This window comes from Petaurus breviceps, unplaced genomic scaffold (genome assembly GCF_028583685.1).
Source record: "Petaurus breviceps papuanus isolate PSGF00001 unplaced genomic scaffold, PetGlider_PUasm1.0 138, whole genome shotgun sequence".
In the NCBI taxonomy this organism is placed as follows: Eukaryota; Metazoa; Chordata; class Mammalia; order Diprotodontia; family Petauridae; genus Petaurus; species Petaurus breviceps.
Genome location: NW_027185694.1, coordinates 27,708,021 through 27,726,448, shown reverse-complemented (window position 1 = coordinate 27,726,448; position 18,428 = coordinate 27,708,021). Strand labels below are relative to the sequence as shown.

The 18,428-nt window shown below is 34.9% G+C and overlaps 1 protein-coding gene across 1 annotated transcript in view; it reads left to right on the top strand.

The window, feature by feature from the left end:
- Nucleotides 1-18,428, top strand: part of UNKL (unk like zinc finger) — a 122,893-nt gene that overhangs the window by 55,399 nt on the left and 49,066 nt on the right. Inside the window, 4 exon segments of the mRNA XM_069108776.1 lie at nucleotides 3,379-3,463; nucleotides 6,083-6,240; nucleotides 11,408-11,596; nucleotides 16,018-16,080. Of these exon segments, the coding sequence (XP_068964877.1) occupies nucleotides 3,379-3,463; nucleotides 6,083-6,240; nucleotides 11,408-11,596; nucleotides 16,018-16,080 (495 nt within the window).

Sequence of the window (18,428 nt, the reverse complement as noted above, 5' to 3'; positions counted from 1 at the left end):
CCTTGATGTGATGATTGCTTTAAATCAGTAGTCATGGGAATATTTCACATTGATATCTACACATTTATCTATATTCCTTTTTTTCTCACGTCAATAGCTTGTTTAATTTGGTCAGACATGGTGGCACATGTCTGTACTCTTTGCTACAGGGGACACTTTAGCTGTCAGATCTCTTGAGCTCTGAATTCTGAGCTGTAGTAGGCTAAAGCCAATCAGGTGTCAGTACTAATTTTGGTATTAATGTGGTGAACCCCCAGGAGTAGGGCACTCTTGTGCTGATAAGAGTATGACCATGCCTGTGAGTAACCATTTTGTTTCCAGTGTGGATAAGTTAGGAAGACCCACCCTTAGAAATAATTAACTAAAAATAGGTCAGGTTGGAGCTATTTTAATTGCATGGCATATTTTCTCATCTTTGTCCTTTTTTTCTAATTTGGTATAAATTTTGATGTTGGCTCAAACAAGTAAATGGTCTGAGTATACATAGATAGCCGATTTGGAAATGATTCCTGCATAGGTAACTAGTTGTTTCCTGTCTGTTAAGACATATTCTTATTCTCCTTGACTAATGCCTTTCTCCTCTCTTCTTGAAGAAAGTATACATGATGTATAAGTGTGAAACTTCTGTGTAGTCTATATGCCTTTGCCCTCTTTTGTTCCTTAATCTTAAATTTTTTGATTGCCTTTCTTAATGCCTACCCTTGCATTGAAGTCACCAATTTTTAAAAATTATATGTAAATTTAATTTGGAAAGCTTATTAAGTTATTTGTAGAATATTTTCAACCTCTTGTAAATATTAGAAATTCATAATGATAGCTTGAAGTAGTAGGATCAAATGAAGGAAGGCCACAGGAAAGATACCAGAGGATGAGCAAAAGAAGGGATGATTAAAGGCACAAGCTTCCGGAGGAAAGATAGAAAGGGACTGGATTAAAGGAACAAGTAGTTGGGTTGGCCCTAGCAAGGAAAAGGACCTTCTCTACCTTGGAGACTTAACACAAAGAAGAAAAAAATAAGGAACAGTGTCGAATAATTTTGAGCTGTGGTATAGGGGAGAAGGAGCTTATGACTTGATTTTCTCAGCAAAATAGAAGATAATTCCTTTGTGTAAAAGAGAGATTTAGCATTAGAGGCTTGAAGAAGAGAAGGGTTAGGCTTATTGTAAGGAAGGTGGTTGTCAGGGAAGAATAAAAAGATTTCCATTTAACAGTGAGATTAGGTAAAACAAATTTGTAGTGCATCTAATTGATATGGTTATCTGACTCTTTGTAATATTCTTAAGATGAAAATTGGAACGGAAAAGACAAGTGCTGAGGTTAAACTAGGTTTAGAGTCTGTTGAGGCATGAGCAGTCATAGAACATAATGGCAGGAGTAAAAGACCACCACATAGGGTTGCACTGGTCAGTTATGGCCTCCAAGGTCCCTTCCGCCCAGACCTTTGATCCTATGAGTGTGAAGAAAGGAAGACGAAGCCAGAGCAAACTCTTGAAGACTATTCAGGAAGATATTAAAAACCATACTCATTTCACCCTAAACAGAAATGATTGTATTTCAGTATTTTTTTTTTTTTTTGCTTTTTGGCCAGCGGTTGGTGTTAAGTGACTTGCCCAAAGTCACACGGCTAGTAAATGTGTCAAGCATCTGAGGCTATATTTGAACTCAGGTCCTCCTGACTCCAGGGCTGGTGCTCTATTCACTGTGCCACCTAGCCGCCCCTCAGCATTTCTTAATAATGACTCAGTGCTAGTTGTCTGTATTTGGGGATAGAGATGAAACAATTATGTTGATGGATGAGGAATTCCTTGATTTCATGTTGCACATGGCACAAGACAACAGGCAGGCCAGGACTGGAAGCCTAATGAAGCAAAATAGGTTTTATAGATGTTATACCTCCAGTCAGAAAAGGGGTTAAGTCTAGTGTTTCAGTTAGTAAAGAGAGAATAAAGTGAGCATTATAAATCTTGGAGAACAGAAGGAGGTCAGCAAAAGCTGGAAGGAATAAGTCAGTCAGTGAGTGGTGCTAACAGAATTATGACTTCTGATCCTATAGCAGAGGCTGTTTGTTCTCTACTTTGATTTTTATGTTTTTTATGTTTTCTGCTAGGGGTATATATTTTGAGGAAATGGGGCATGAAGGTTTCTTTGTATCTCTGCTACCATGTTTAACATGTAGTTATCATACAAGTACTTGAGAAGATGGAAAGGTACAAGGAGAAGAGTGCTGAATTTGGAATAATGACCTGGGTTCACATTTCACCTTTGCCTTGCTACATGTGTGACTTTGGCAACCTGGCAGCTCTAAACCTCAGCTTCCTCTTGGTAAATAGAAGAAGGGTTGGAGTAGATGAACTCTAAGATCCCTTGCATCTTTAAATATGTAATTTTTTTGAGACCATACTGTTTAAAGGTGGAATGGATGTTAAAATCTGACCAGGTATTGAGAAACTTGGCTTGTCAAGTTTGCTGCATAACCTGTAGCAGTGTTCATTTGGCAATGAGAAAGGCTACATATTATTATAATTTAATTATTATGAGAGAGGATTGGAAGTTGGAATGAGAAGTTGGAATCTTTTTGCAAGATGATAGTTTTATCATTATATTATATATTGCTATAAAAAATGCCCAAGGCTTTTAACTTAAAAGTTATGTATCATTCACTGGAATTTACAAAACAGTAGATTGTTGGGCCCAAAATTATATTACCATTAGAATTATGGTTGCCTAGCCGTGTGACCTTGAGCAAGTCACTTAACCCCAGTTGCCCTCCAAAAAAGCCAAAAAAAAAAAAAAGAATTATGGTTGCCTTTTCCTTTGACTTACATATATTTCAAATATGTTAATAAGGAATTTTATCTTAAAACTAATCTGACAAAAATATTTAAGTGAATATTTATTCTTGCTAAGCAGAATAGTTTGATATAGCCTTTGAGTTGCAAATATATGGAAGACATTTGATTAAGTAGATGTTATTTGCATATTTTGTTGGGGAGAAGCTGAAGGCAGCAAAATTCAAATTATTTTTTAAAAAGGAAAATAAAACCATGGCAGTATGATGTAGAGAATTTCAGAAACATAATAATAGCATAATATAGACCAGGGGTGGGGAACCTGCGGCCTCAAGGCCACATATAGCCTTATAGGTCCTTGGGTGCAGCCTTTTGACCAAGTCCAAGTTTTACAGAACAAATCCCCTTCAGTCAAAGGGCTGCACTTGAGGACCTAGAGGGTCACATGTGGGTGGCCTTGAGGTTTCCCACCCCTGATATAGATAGACTATGTTGCAATTAAAGATGCTTCATAAAGTTATTTCTAAGAAATTGTATCCTGTACTTTATTTAGTGAATTGATCAAATGTATTCAATTTTTCTTTCCTAGATCTATAAATCTACAAAGTGCAATGATATGCGACAAACGGGGTACTGCCCTCGGGGTCCATTTTGTGCTTTTGCACATGTTGAAAGTAAGTAAGCAAAAACTAGAATTTTTAATATTAATCAAGATTATGCAGTTTTAGCTCAGTGGTTTCAAATATAGCAGAAATAATATCTCTCCAAAATTTCAGTGAAAAAAATTGTTAATATTAACTTTCCCTTGATTTTAAAAGATATTTTATCTCCTTGTTAGTTGAAGAGCAGCCTGGCAAAACTGGTAACTGGCTGTGTCATAAAGAAGATCTGGGTTAGAGGCCAGTTTCTGACCCATACTGGCCTTGTGACTCCAGGCAGCTCACTTAATCTCTCAGATCTGTCAGACTGTGATTGTATAACACAGGTCCCTGATCTGTATTAGTGAAAGAAATTTTCTCATCAGAGAGTTCCCTATACTCAAAATCATAAGCCAATATTTTAAAATTAACCATATATAACTTTTATTTTCTTATTTCCAAGCTGTTTTGTGGAAGTTCTCTTTGCCATTTATTTTTTATAGAGTACATCCCATGAAAGCCATAGCAAAGAAGGTTGCTGAAAATTCATCTCTTCTCATTCTGAGGAAACACAACCTGCTGCTTGTTAAGATTCAGTCAGATTGGTTCATTCCATCAGGCACATACTGGTCTTAGGAGAGTGAAGCTGTGTTCCAACTTTTTCACATATATGTGATTCAAATTGGTTACCACTCCTGTATTCTACACTCAAATAATGGATCGGTCCTAGGATAATCTTTAGAGTTAAGTATAATTCTCACAGCAGTATGAGAATGAATTCACTGACACAGCTACTTAGGAATCCTCCAGATCACTCCCAGGGCTAATCTGAGTCTCTGGTCTGGGTGGGCCCCTTTGATCCATCATCTGCCCTCATTCCTACTGTGCTGTCTACTACTCCCCTGGGTATTGGGCTGGATTTCTGGATAATATTAATATTATCACCTTGTCTCTTTTGCACTATGTACTTTTGCACTTGTGTACTGCCTGGGTGATTTACTCTATAACCATCTTTTTGCCCTTTGCAGATAATAAAATAAAAAGGACCCCTTAAGCCAATAAAGAGATTTCTTAAAACTCCAGGTTGACTCTGATTAAGCTAGAGAGTGAAGACAACTTTTGACTCACCTTTTTATGGGGAGGACTTAACCACAATCTAAAAATATTCACATTCACAGTGAAGAAAACTTTTCAATAATGTTATCACATTTGATATCAGAATCCACAAAAATCAATAACTAACAGAAAAGCTACTGAATTTAAGTTTGAGGGATTTTGTAATTTGGGAATAATAATTTCTTATTCCTTATAATTCTAATTTTTCAGTATTTGTATTAGTTCAATAAAAGATCAATATAACTGTAGGCTAGAGTTTGCCAAATAATAAATTTGTAACTTAGAAAATCCAATTTTATTTGCTGTGGCTGCGAAATTATGATGGTGTTAACATCATGAAACCATAGTAAGCCAGAAGGCTTTTATTTGTTTTATTATTATTATTATTATCATGTTTGTTTTTTTGAGACTGAGTCTCCTTATCTCACTCAAGTTGGAAGTACAGCAACCACATGGGGTGGTTGACACTATCCCAGACATAATCAGCATGGCGCCTGGGCTAGTTCACTTTAGGCAGATTGGTGGCTCTCTGCTACTGTGGTTTCAGCATATATATATATATATATTCAGTATATATTGCTGAACTTAGTGCAGATACCTGATTGGCATTAGCCCTGCTACAGCATGGAACTCTCCATATCAAGATAACCTGCCTCAAAAGCAGGGACTGCAGGCACATGTGCACCACCACTATGTGCTGCCAGCATGCTTTTGGAAATGTTATAATTAGCTTCCTATTAGCTTAATTATGTAAAGCTTTAAATCAGCCTAATTACCTAAATAAGTAGAAAACATAAATAATCATACATTATTTTAATATGTGATGCACACACACTGATGCTAGCACTTGGCCATCTGCATTGTATAGAAATAATGAATAGACTTTTTCCCCCTCAGATGTTGTTGTTGAAAACAGATGAGTTTATTAGGCTTTGCTAGCATTGAAAACAGATTAATTCCATAGACCAATGCTGACATTAAACATGGCCATTATGGTGGTAGAAGTTTTCTTCTCTTTTTAGTCCTAGTTTTGGAGGAATTAGAATTTTGAAATTTCAGAATCAGATCCAACTAACTCAAATTTCATTGTCCTGTTTTCATCTTAGCAGAAAGTATGCCTGTATTTTTAGGTATATACTGTATATTGTAGTTAAAGACCTCAAATCTACAGAAATCATGATTCTGGGTTCTTAAATATTTTTGTTACCTTTTTTAATAGGAAAAAGATGAAAATATTCTGAAAGAAGTTATTTATCAGGGGCAGCTAGGTGGTGCAGTGAATAAGAGCACCGGCTCTGGAGTCAGGAGGACGCGAGTTCAAATGTGGCCTCAGACACTTAACACAAAACTAGCTGTGTGACCTTGGGAAGGTCACTTAACCCCAATTGCCCTACCTTCCCCTCTACAAAAAGGAAAAAAAAAAGTTATTTATTTATACTAGATATTTTTGATTCCTTATCTGTGGCATTGTTTAGAAAAATGTTCAGATGTTGAGTCATACTATTTTATTACCTGATTTGTTGGTATTTCTTTCAACAGAGGATACCATGAATGTAGTTATGATGCAAAACAGTGGTCAGTCAAAGCCAGGTGCTCACATGTTTTCAGCAGAGAGTATAGGAATCACAAATGACTGGAACTGCCATGATCCAAATTCTACAAACAACATTACAAATAATAATGGGCAGCCTGGAAATGTAAGTACCTCTAAATGTATTTTCTGCAGCTAGTAGAATTTCAGCTGACTTGATCTTTTGTTTTAATGTGTTAAAAGTAGAGAAGAACATCTATTTATGTATATGTGTACACATATACATTACATGGGTGTGCTTGCACACATACAAACATACATGTACATATATGCTATGTGTATGGTTTGGTATGGCCCCAGGCACACATCTTCCTGGTTCAAACCATTCTTCCATCCCAGTCTATTTACATGTACTTGGCCTTGGATCTAGCAGTTTGGCAACCTCAAAAAGCAGATGCTTGGAAGTCTCCTTGCACTTTCCTCTTAAGTGGTCATAAGGACCCAGGGAGTGGCAGAATTGTTGCGACTGGACTATCTTTAACCTATATCCTATCCTCTCAGATATGTGATCCTGGTTAACAGAAGAGGGAAGGAGTCTTAGGCAGAAGTACATATTGGTACATGATGAAGGAACAGCTTTTTCAGCCTCTAATATCCTCCCCAACCTACTGAGCCTACTCAAGTTTTAATTGTTCTATTATCTAATTACCATTTATTAGCCAAACTCTCTCTCTCTCTCTCTCTCTCTCTCTCTCTCTCTCTCTCTCTCTCCTCTCTCTCACTCACACACACTCTTTCTCTCTCTCTCTGTCTCTGTCTCTCTGTCTCTCTGTCTCTCTCTCTGTCTCTTTCTGTCTTTCTCTTTTCAGGCTCTGCTTTGTAAATCAGGTGATTGCCAATTTCTTATAGGCAAGATGCATGTATACATAATGATTGTCAGAGGTAACTGTTTTGTTTTCTTGTGCATACGTACTCACAAATATATATGAGCTGAGAGGGCTAAGTTTGGTTATGTTATATATATGAACAGAACAATCTATCAACTGTTTCAGCTTTTGGGTGGAGGATGATGATGGGCACATCCTATCCTCACTGACTAAGAATTCACAATCCTATTTTCAATGCAAGCAGGCAGAATTGAAACAGCAGGTATCTAGAAGTTTGGTCTTTAGGTATTCTCAAGTGTTTCTATGTACCTTCCGTGGGTCCTAAATGTTTTCAAAGATGATGGATGATTTTTGCTGTCTTTATTTGGTGGGAAGGAGTGAGAGGAGGGTATAAGAAAAATTTGTGTATGGTGCTTTTCTCTCTTCATCTAATTTTGATTTTACCTATTGAGGTCTAGTTACACTCACAGATTTCATTTGTGAAAATCTCCTTTAATAATGAATTGAATTATTTGTATATCAAAGGTTAACTTTAAAAAGTGGACAAAAATCCATACCCCAAATGAAAGTTATCCTCTTTCAAAGTGTTATTCATTTAAAATAGCTATAATAATCATCAGTGAAATAGACATCAGCTGATGTGTAGTAAAGCAAGCCTGCAGTAATAGGTAAATCATTTGGATTTGGAAGGAGTCTGAATAGTCTTGACATTTTTTATGTGTCTCTTTCAACTTTGACCAACCTTTCACTTCTACTTTGTCTGAAAGCTTTGGGACTTCCCCTCACTCTCCCAATTCAAAGCTCATCATGTCCATTTGTATCTTACTGATGCCATCTTTGCTTCTGTGTCAGCTCAGTTACTTATCTATTGCCTTTCCTTGCAGTTTTCAGAATAGTCCCAGTCATTTTGAGATTATTAGGGGGCAGGGTTCAGATATGCAATATTCCACTATATTTCAGCAAGAAAGGGTTGTTGGACAGTCAGTGCTCAATAAATAAATAATCAGCTCAATAAATTAAATTCAGCAGATACTTATTAAGTACTTGATATATACCAAGGCACTGGGATCGACATTGAATCCTTTTGATGATAACTTAAATTTTCCAAGGCGAAAAGTGACTTATTTTGCAATATATTTTTCTTAATTATTGCTAATTCAAAGTAATTTGAAGAAGTAATCACAGTTATGCTACTTGTTGATATAAATACTAGTTTTCTTTTCAACTCAGAAGCATCCTCTTTCAAAATTAATGAGAAAGAAATTGATTAAAAACATGCCCCTTGCTTTTTATCCTCTTTGACTCAGTTGTATAATAGATAACACTTGAGATGGATTTGATGGTCTATCTTTATAAGAAAAGAAACACCGGTATTAGCTACTCTCTTTAACAGCATAATTAAACTTGATTATGTTACATAATTAGACCAAAAAGATATTAAAATTCAAAAGTTAATAATATCTTATAGTTGTTACATAAATGAATGTCTAAACAATCCTGGTTTCATTTCCCTCACTTTTGACTTTTTAAATGCTTTTTCTTAATCGAGGGTGAAGTTGCTTTAAGATGAGCAAATCTATCATTGATTTTTTTTTTATTAAAGTTCAGTTAATTTTTTTCCTTTTCTTTGCAAAAAGCAAAGTGGCATGTGATAGTTTGTTTTATCTGACACTTGTCTTAAAAATCAACATCTGATCTGTAGTTAATATAGTTCCTTCTAAACTGGTCTAACCTGTATAGATGCAGTTTTACAGTGGATATTGAGAGTTGTAATCATAATTCTTCATTTTTGTTATTAATTTATTTTTACAAATTACTTATAAACATCACAAAGCAAGACCAATCTAATGTCTTCAGAATTGTTTAAATTTTTAAAAAGAATTACAGTAGACAAAAGTATTTAACAGCTTTCCAATTGCTTCTTCTTTTCCCCACTTCTAGTTTGTTTGTCCATTCACTTTTATATTTGTTTATATATATATTTTTTTAAGCAATCAGGGTTAAGTAACTTGCTCAAGGTTACACGGCCAGTTATTTCTGGGTGTGGTGCTGAGTGTCTGAGCCCGGGATTCGATCTCCAGGTCGTCCCAACACTGGAGCCGGTACTCTTACTTGCTGTGCTACCTGGCCGCCCCTGTTTATATTTTTTATATTGTTATAATGAATATATATTTTTAGTTATTCTTTGCTGAGCATTTTCACCATTTTCCATATTTCTACATGTTCTGCATCTCCATAATTTTCTAGATTACCTGAAATTTTAAGTTATTGTCATAAAGATTCAGTGTGTATCACAGTATCATGATGCATAGTAAGCCCTTAATAAATGTTTGTTGAATTTATTAACTCGGGGCAGCTAGGTGGTGCAGTGAATAGAGCAACCAGCCCTGGAGACAGGAGGATCTGAGTTCAAATCTGGCCTCAGACACTTGACACACTTACTAGCTGTGTGACCTTGAACAAGTCACTTAACCCCAATTGCCTTGCCTTCTCCCCTCCAAAAAAAAAAAAAAAGAAAGGATTTATTAAGTCAGTTGGAAATTTTCATGCTTTCCTTATTTCCAATCCTTAGACATTATAAGGTCATTTGCCATCAAAGGAAGATTCATTTGGATTTAGTATACTATGACAGTAACTAAGGCAGTAAGATACACTATTAGAATTGAAAATCTTTTTAAAATGTATGAAGCAAAAAGTGTGCTCTCCTTGACTCTTTTAACTGAAAAAGTCAGTAAACTAGAATCTGTTTCTCTTTGTATCCCCATTAATCAAGGATTTTTATCCACATTTATTTTACTACTTTAATTTTAGTTCTAGTAAGTGAAAACAGACTCTCATAGTTAGAAGAGACTGAGGGAATCTTTTCTAATTTTCCTTCCCAGTGTAAGAATCACTTTGGTAACATTCTGGCTTTAATTTACTGTTAGCATAGTAATACATAACTATATTTGTGTACAGTTTTGAAACCTTACTTCAGAACTTTATGCTTGCCCCTTTGAGAATTTCATATTATTACTTTTAGCCCATCTTTTAACCTACTGCATTAATTTTTAATCTTGATTCTGTCACCTGTCATATTAGCTGTCCCTCCCAGCTTTGTTTCACTAGCATACACCCTTTGTGTCTTCATGCATATAGTTAATAAAAATGTTGAATAGGACAGGCCCAAGTATAATCCCCACAAATTGACAAGGATCCATTAATTAGATCTTGTTTTTTAATTCCTTATAAATTAACGTAACCATACTATCAGCTAGCCCACAAAAGCTCATGAGAGATTTCAGTTTTCAGTAAGATACTCCACAGATATGCTACACTTTTGGCATTCTCATGATCTGTTACTCTAGTAACTACCAGAAAAGACAATGTGATTAGTTGCCACGAAAAGATCTTGCAATTTTTACATGCAGCAGATCATGTAGGGCCTAAAATGGTAATAAAAACTTAGTTTTTAAGTCTTAAATTACATAAAAATAATCTTTGTTCTTAGAATGCTCAATTTCTATTTGATTTAGAGTTGTGTTACTGTTCTGATGGTGCTAGGGTATTATAACCCTATATTTATAGTATTTAAGGGTCTTAAGTTTTATTTTATCTTTTAAATATCCCATTTTAAAAATTGCATTGAAAATGTAAAGGTAAAAAAAAAGAAAAGAAAATATAAATGTAGCCTGTTCATTTTCTCTCTCTCTCCTGTTTTTTTCTTATTTCCCAGCTAGCAGAGCTCAGACTTCTTACAACTCAAGACAATTTTAAGAACAGAAGTTATCAGTTCAGTATTAAGAGTTTTGAATAGTCCCCCCAAATGCCTAAGTAATTATAGTTTCTTTTTTAAAAATGGAATATATGGCCCATGATTATTAGAAATAATTAACTTACATTTTAAACACATGTACTCATTAGTTGGGATTCCAATGCTTCAGGCATACACTTTTGAGAAATATTTTTATAGAGAACATGGTCTTTTAGTATAGCAGTTATGTTCCTTGTTCAGCCATATTACACTTAGAGCACAAGGTATTACATTATTCTGAGGAGGGTTAAGGGAAGAGCAGTAAGTAGAGTTTTCAGATAAAAATTTGCAAGGTTTTAAGTTTTTTCTTAAAACTAGTCTTCTCAAGTGATGAAAATATTGACTGAAACCCCTCAAAAAGGAATTAATTTGGGTTATGATTCTTATTTATAACCAGAACAAAAATTGAACAGAAATTGCATAAGAAGATTAAATTATGTAGTATAAAACAATTTGGTCCCATTTGTAAGACAGTTTTTTTGTATGCTGTGAGAACCTTGCCTCCTGAGTTCCTGTCTTGGTGCATATAAAACCTAACCTGTGCATGACATTTTTTTTTCTCAATTTACATTGAGCGCCATGTTTTACAGAACATTAGTTGAGTGGGGAAGGCCTGGGCAGATACATTATGTGTTTTTTGTATTCTTCCTTAGATCTCCTGTTCCAATAGTCCAACAGTAACATCAAGCTCTGGTAGCAGTAGTTCCTTGTCTCCTATTGGACCCCTTTGTAGGCAAAGATCATTAGCAAATGGTGGTTTATGTTCAGAATCTACCACATCAGGCGTTTCTTCACCAACTTCTAGCTATCCAAAAGCACCAGGTTTTGAACGAGAGGATCAGGTATGTCAATAAAACGAACATTGACAATAAGTAAAGAAGACATGTTTGCTACTTTTTATTTTTTACTATAATGATGGCTTATCTTTGATAACTTGCAAAGTAATCAAACTTGATTTCAGTTTATTGGTGTTCAAGCCAGTCTTGGTGGTGGTGATAAAAAACTTAGCCTTGGGACCATACACAACCTTTTCAAAATAAAAATTGAAATTTGCTTTACGAAACAGGTTTATATATAAATACTTAAATTCCCCTCAGTTTAATATAGTAAACTCATTTCTACCAGTGATAAACTTGAAAAGATAATGGTATAGGTGAGCATTTGACCTCAGGTCAGATAATCTCTTTCTTTAGTTTGAATTGTGGTCCTCTATAATTAGGGCCCTGAAAGACACTGGGGATTGCATGCATTACTCTAGTCATTTCTAAGTTCTGTTTTATGTTACTGAGCAAAAGATTTGTTACAGTATCCTGAGGTTCTTGATCTTTTTATATTATGGACCCCTTTGGCAGGTCTGATGAAGCCTATAAACCCCTTCTCAGAATAATGTTCTCAAGTGTATAAAATAAAATGCATAGGGTTACAAAGAAAACCAGTTATATTGAAATACAGTTATCAAAATATTTTTTAAGAAAGATAAAGTTTTTGGACTTTAAGAGCCCCTGTACTCTTGGTTTTATTGCACATTTACATCTTTGTATTGTGTCTCTACAATAGCTATTTACTCTCAACCCATCTATTGTCTTTTCTTCCAATCCTCTAAATGATCTCAGTCATTTAGAGATCTATCTAGGTAATGGTCCAGAAATTCAAGATTCTACTCTATTTCTGCATTCTCCTGCAAAATGGACAATTCACTATAGTAATACTATTAAGTAAAAAATGCACAAAGTCTTAAAACTAGTTAAGGCTGCACATATAATAAAAACGAAAATTTACTCATGTTACCACAGTACATGTAATATTTAGCTTTGGAAAATATTGATTGTGACATGAGCCGTAAAAGCAGCTTAAAGTCAGTAAATTTCTGTTCACCCTTTTTTGAAAGGGGGAGGATAGATATTCTGTTATGTGGTAAGTTTCACATCTGAATTCCTATTTTTTTTCCTATTTAAAAGGAGGAGAGAAAAACAATAAATATAATATCCACTGAGTAATGCTTTTGGAGATACCTGTATGTCACAGTACATGTAGTGGTAACAGTTGTTAGAAACAGCTTAAGACTGTTCTCATAGAACTAATGTTAATCGAATATGTACAGTTTTCTCACCTAAACAGTAACACAACTGTAAACTTTAATTATAAATCCAATGCAGGGTTGCTTCACTGAACACTTAAAGAGTATGAGTATTTTCATAGCTTATTTCAGATTAGTTATTCACTAATTGTGATTTAGGGCAAATCACACAATACTTTAAAATCTTCAGTGGACTTTTAGTTGGGTACATTTAATAATCTTTTTAAATAATAGAACATAGAACCACTATTTAAATTATTGTAAAAGGTTATTAAGTGTATCCAACTAAAAGTCTGTTGAAGATTTTAAAGTATTAATTTTTATGACTAGAAGTAATTTGGAAGTTCTTTCCTAGTCCATTCTTTCAGCCAGGTTAAATGTACATTTTCCTACTTCCTCAGTTTTCCAAAGTAGGAAAAATGGAGTGAGGAAATAGGTATAGTACTAATTTATTTGCTATTGCTAGCTAATTGGCCTTGCCTTAGGTGGCTTTAAGAAATTTAAATCTAATGTGCTAATAATAGAAGATGTGGCCAGTATTCATGATATTAAAAGTTGTGAAAATAAGATAAGGGTCTTTGTAGGTAGTGCCTGAAGAAGCATTTTGGTTTAATGGAACCAAAATGTCATTTTGGTGATAGAATTTTATATCACTTTTGGGGTCATTTTTAGAGGATAGTAGAAGTAATTTCATAATAGCTATTTACTATAAGTATGATGTTCTAAAAAATATCCAGTCCCAGTCTTTTTGAGAGGAGTTCTACCTGCCATCTTGGAAAAAATTGTAACTAAAAATTGTTTTTCTCAAATTCTTAGAAACCTTTACTACTCAGGACTACTCCAATGAAAATTCAATTTTCAGAATTTCCATAAAAATTAATTCAGTTTTTAAAGAACCAACAGTTTTGTCATATAATGATAAGATTTAAGGGAACTGAACTTCATGATGACCCCTCACTGTCCCTTGTTTTCTCTTCTGCTCAGTTAATATCAACTTTTCCCATAGAAGAGAAATTAGAGCATATAGTTTACTATCAGTTACAAAGATGACTTTCTCTCCTTTTTCTTTAGCTAGGATATTTTGGAATATGTGGAAAGAGCGTAATTTAGAATACTCTTCGCTATTCTTAGTCACTTAGAATAATTATTAATTAGTTCATAATTTGGCATATGATGGCAGAATCAGATTGATAGATTTGACAAAAGAACTTTTAGCTGTTCAAATTGGTTACCATCTTTATTTAAAACTGAATGCTAGGGGTCAGTGGCACTATTGGACTTTATTTCTGACTATTGTCTAAGTATAACTGCACAAATTCCTGAATCTTTGGAAACCCCATCCTCTCTACCAACACATTGTTTTTTTTTTTCCCATTATGCGTCTGCCTTACATGAACATGCTGTGCGTGTGTGTGTGTGTGCGCGCGCGCGTGCAGGAATGCACATGTACCTCAGTGTTTAGTGTGGTGTTTTCAAATCAATTCAGTCAATATATATTTACTATGTATAAGTTATAATGCTAGGTGTTGGGGGGCACAAAGATAAATATTTCACAGATTCTGCCCTCAAGGAACTAATAGTTTTATAAGAAGGAGGAAATGTAAGTAACTGTGAGGCAAGGGAGAAATAACTTTCACTTGCCATATATATCTCATATTTATATAGATAGATATTTAAAATGTTATCTCCATTTTTATAGATGATGAAACAGACACTTAGAGATATTTTGTGACATTCCAAGGATCACACACCTATTAAATATTAGCAGTTGGATTCAAAGAATCACTGATCTGGAGTTGGAAGGGACTTGAGAGGACATCTAGGTCAACCTCTGCATTTTACATGCAAGGAAACTTAGACCCTAGAAGTAAAGTGACTTGTCCATGTCACACAAGGTAGTTAGTGGCAGGGCAGGAATCCACACTCACTCCAGCTGCACTATGTAGTTCCTTCCAGTACCAAGGTCTGACTTATTCAAAGTCCAACATTTAGTCACTCTTCTCCGTCACCTCTCCTGTACTTCCTTACAGATTGTAATCATTTCATAATGAATGAATAAATGCAAGGAGCTTAAATAGAATCACTCTATACGTTGTTCAGGAAAGGTTGATGCAGAAATAGATTTTAAAAAACAGGACATTTTCTCCATGTTGATGAAGAGAATGAATGATAATGCCAATAAAATTGTTACTATGGTATTGAAACATCTTCCAGTGAATATATACTGTGGTGTGCTTGGAGAGAATGTAGATCTTCTAGTAATAAGAACGAGTATGATCTGAATATGCTTCTTATTTTTTTTTTCAAATCAGTTTTATAAATCCAACCATACAGAAAGACCAAAGGCCTTACCAAGCCCAATCCACTTTTCCACATACTCCATCACTATCCTGAGTGGATGGAAGCAGACAAGGATCATACACTTTTGCATACATCCACTTTACAAAACTAGAAAAGGAAGAAGAAAATAGTGAGAAATGCACAAAAATAATGTTAGATAACACTAGAGGCAAGCCAAAACATAACACAAAATTTAATGGTATGACTACTCATCAGTTACTCTTCATGATTTTTTCTTGGGGGCAGAGAGGAAGGAGAATACAGGTCTATTCTTCAGGAGTACTAAACCAGGTAAAAGATAAAAAGTAGGCTGGCAGAATTCTCCTTAAAGTACCATTCCACTTAAATGTTCATTTTTATGGCAAAACGATTGGTTCTAGGCATGTAATTACATGCTTGAGTACTATATTTCTATGAACTCTATAGTTTTGGTATTGATGTTTTCCTTCATAGGAGGAACAAGATGGTGTCTAGACCTCTACTTGGAGTACTTGCTATTATGTCTTTTAGAACATCTCTTTATCTTGTTAGATTTTGATTCTTTGAAGTTTTCTTCATGTAACTTTATAAATATAGGTTGTTTGTTTTCTCTTCTCTCAGCTCTCTCTCTAACTAACTGCCCAGCATTGTTCTGTGGGGGTCTTATGGTATATATCCGTGTGACTGTGAAGTAAAGATATTTGGATTTAAGAAGACTCATGTGCAGACCTAAATGATTTTCCTGGCTTAGCTGTTTATCATTATTTTATACATTCAAAACACAACTTGGGTCAGGAGTTATTCTAAATATATTTGAAGTCAATAGCCTTAATTCTCTTTTACAACATAAGTATTTCTGTGTTTCAGGCAAAACAGAGAAATTTGCCTACTGAAAATAACCAGAAAATAAGTGAACAAGACAATAAACAGGTACAGTCAATGAGACCAATATTTTAAATTTGTTATCTTTGTGAGTAGAGTAAGCTACTTTTATTTTCCTAAAAGTATTGAAGATGCTACAAGCTTTCCTTTATTATTCATCCTACAGCTTTGTAAACAGTCTATCAGTTTGTTATGTAGTGTTTTTGTTGTTGTAGTCTTCCTACAAGAGACTTTTTGGTGTTAAGTAGGGTTTTCATGCTTTTATAAGATTTATACTTTGGGATAGTAAAAACAGGCTTTAAACACAAAGAAAAATATCTCTTACGAAATGAAACATTCTATAGAAATCTGTCAACTTTCCTAGCCAATCTCAAATGATTGTACATTGTTTTTCTTTATCTCTGACTACTTTGACAGTGTGCAAACTCTCATAATTTATTTCCTTCTCTCAAGTGAGTGGGACAAAATATTTTATAAATCATAAGTGATTTTTTTCAGAATTATTCTGTTCTAAGTTCCATAAACACCCTTTGTCATATTTGTCATTAGTATTCTAGTGTCTTAGTGAACTTCTTTTTTTTTTTTGGATTTTTGGAGGGCATTTGGGGTTAAGTGACTTGCCCAAAGTCACACAGCTGATAAGTGTTTCAAATGTCTGAGGTCAGATTTGAACTCAGGTCCTCCTGACTCCAGGGCCAGTGCTCTATTCACTGCGCCACCTAGCCGCCCCATGAACTTCTTTTTCTTAGTAGCTATAGAGAAACATATATATATATACTTTAGGATTTCTGTAGTAGGTTCTTGTAGAACTGATACCTGTCAAAGATGTTGACATTTAGAAGCAGTATGTTTTCTGCATCTTGGCTAAGGAGGTCAGTTAATGATTTTATTTATTGTTTTTTTGTTATGGAAAAAGTGAAAAGAAAACCAAAACAAAACCAATTTGACCAGCCAGCTATAGAGACTCAGATGTAGCTCATAGTAGATGCCTCAGGTTCTTTCCTCCTTCTCTTACCCTGTTTCTCTTTCTTTCTGTCATCAAACCTATTTGAATAGCTGCTTAGGACTTTTCCTTTAAACAAATGTTGGGAAATTTTTTCTGTTCAGGGACATTGCCTCAGAAAAAGTAAGCAAAGAGGGTGTAAGAGAAGAAAACTAAACTATAAATCAGGTTATTTATATAGGAATGGCCTTTTTTTTGAGACATATAAAACATTAAAATCTATTTTTAAAAATTAAGAACAAGGGGGGCGGCTAGGTGGCACAGTGAATAGAGCACCGGCCCTGGAGTCAGGAGGACCTGAGTTCAAATCCGACCTCAGACACTTAACACAAAAACTAGCCATGTGACCTTGGGCAAGTCACTTAACCCCAATTGCCCTCCCAAAAAAAGGCAAAAAAAAAATTAAGAACAAGGAATAATGGGACTTAAACACAACATATTTAATAATATTTTTCAGGTGTACATATCCAATTGATAGGGCTAGAAAAAAGGCAAAAAGGGGGAAAAGTGAAAAAAAAATACGTAAAAGGAGGAGATATACAGAAGTAGAAAGAAGTTCTAAAGTGGTTAAATTAGTTTTGTCACATCCTGCTTTTCACTTGGGTTGATGATTATGAGAATTATTGCCTAGTTATTGGTTTTTGGAATGTCAGGATTAACTGCTCTTCACAACTGTAGCTGATATTTATCCTTAGATGTTTAGGAGCACTGTTTTGAATGGGCTAATCATAGCAGTACCTGAGGAAATTTATTTCCTGGACCACAGTTGTAGTGGCCCAAGTAACAGAATACCCCTGGGCTGGATGAAAGTGAACTGACAACTGGATCTGACCTGTGAATCCCAGGTTCTCCATTCTTCTCCTAAGGGAAGAAGCACAGGGAACACTAAAGAACACTAAATTTCTGGATGGCAGATACAGAAGGACTTGTTGAATATTAGTCCAGCTATTAGAGACTTTCAGCTAATTTTTCTGTCATCTTTTTCCTGCTCTGAAAATAAATGACAATGGATTCTCATATAGGCCCCTATGTAAGATCCTAAGTATTATCACAATATAGTGATGTCACCAAGGGCTTATTGGTTCACTTTCAAATTTCTGTATTCTCGAAGCCTCAGCCAGATGGCTGTTTTAGAGGAGGCCTAAGAGGACTTCTCTTCAGACCCTTCTATTTCTTAGGTCATTAGGTAATTTGTCTACCTGTTCTGACCCATTAGTAGGTAATAATTGCTTCATTGTAGGCTAATGTTTTCTGAATGACTTCCTCCAGAGTGACTTTCTTTTTCATTCTAGGGCAAACTAGCTTCAGTTACATTTGTTATAGCTAGGACTTCAAAAGACAGGGCTATGAATGATCAAACCCCAATCATGATAATAAACAATAATTCTGTTAG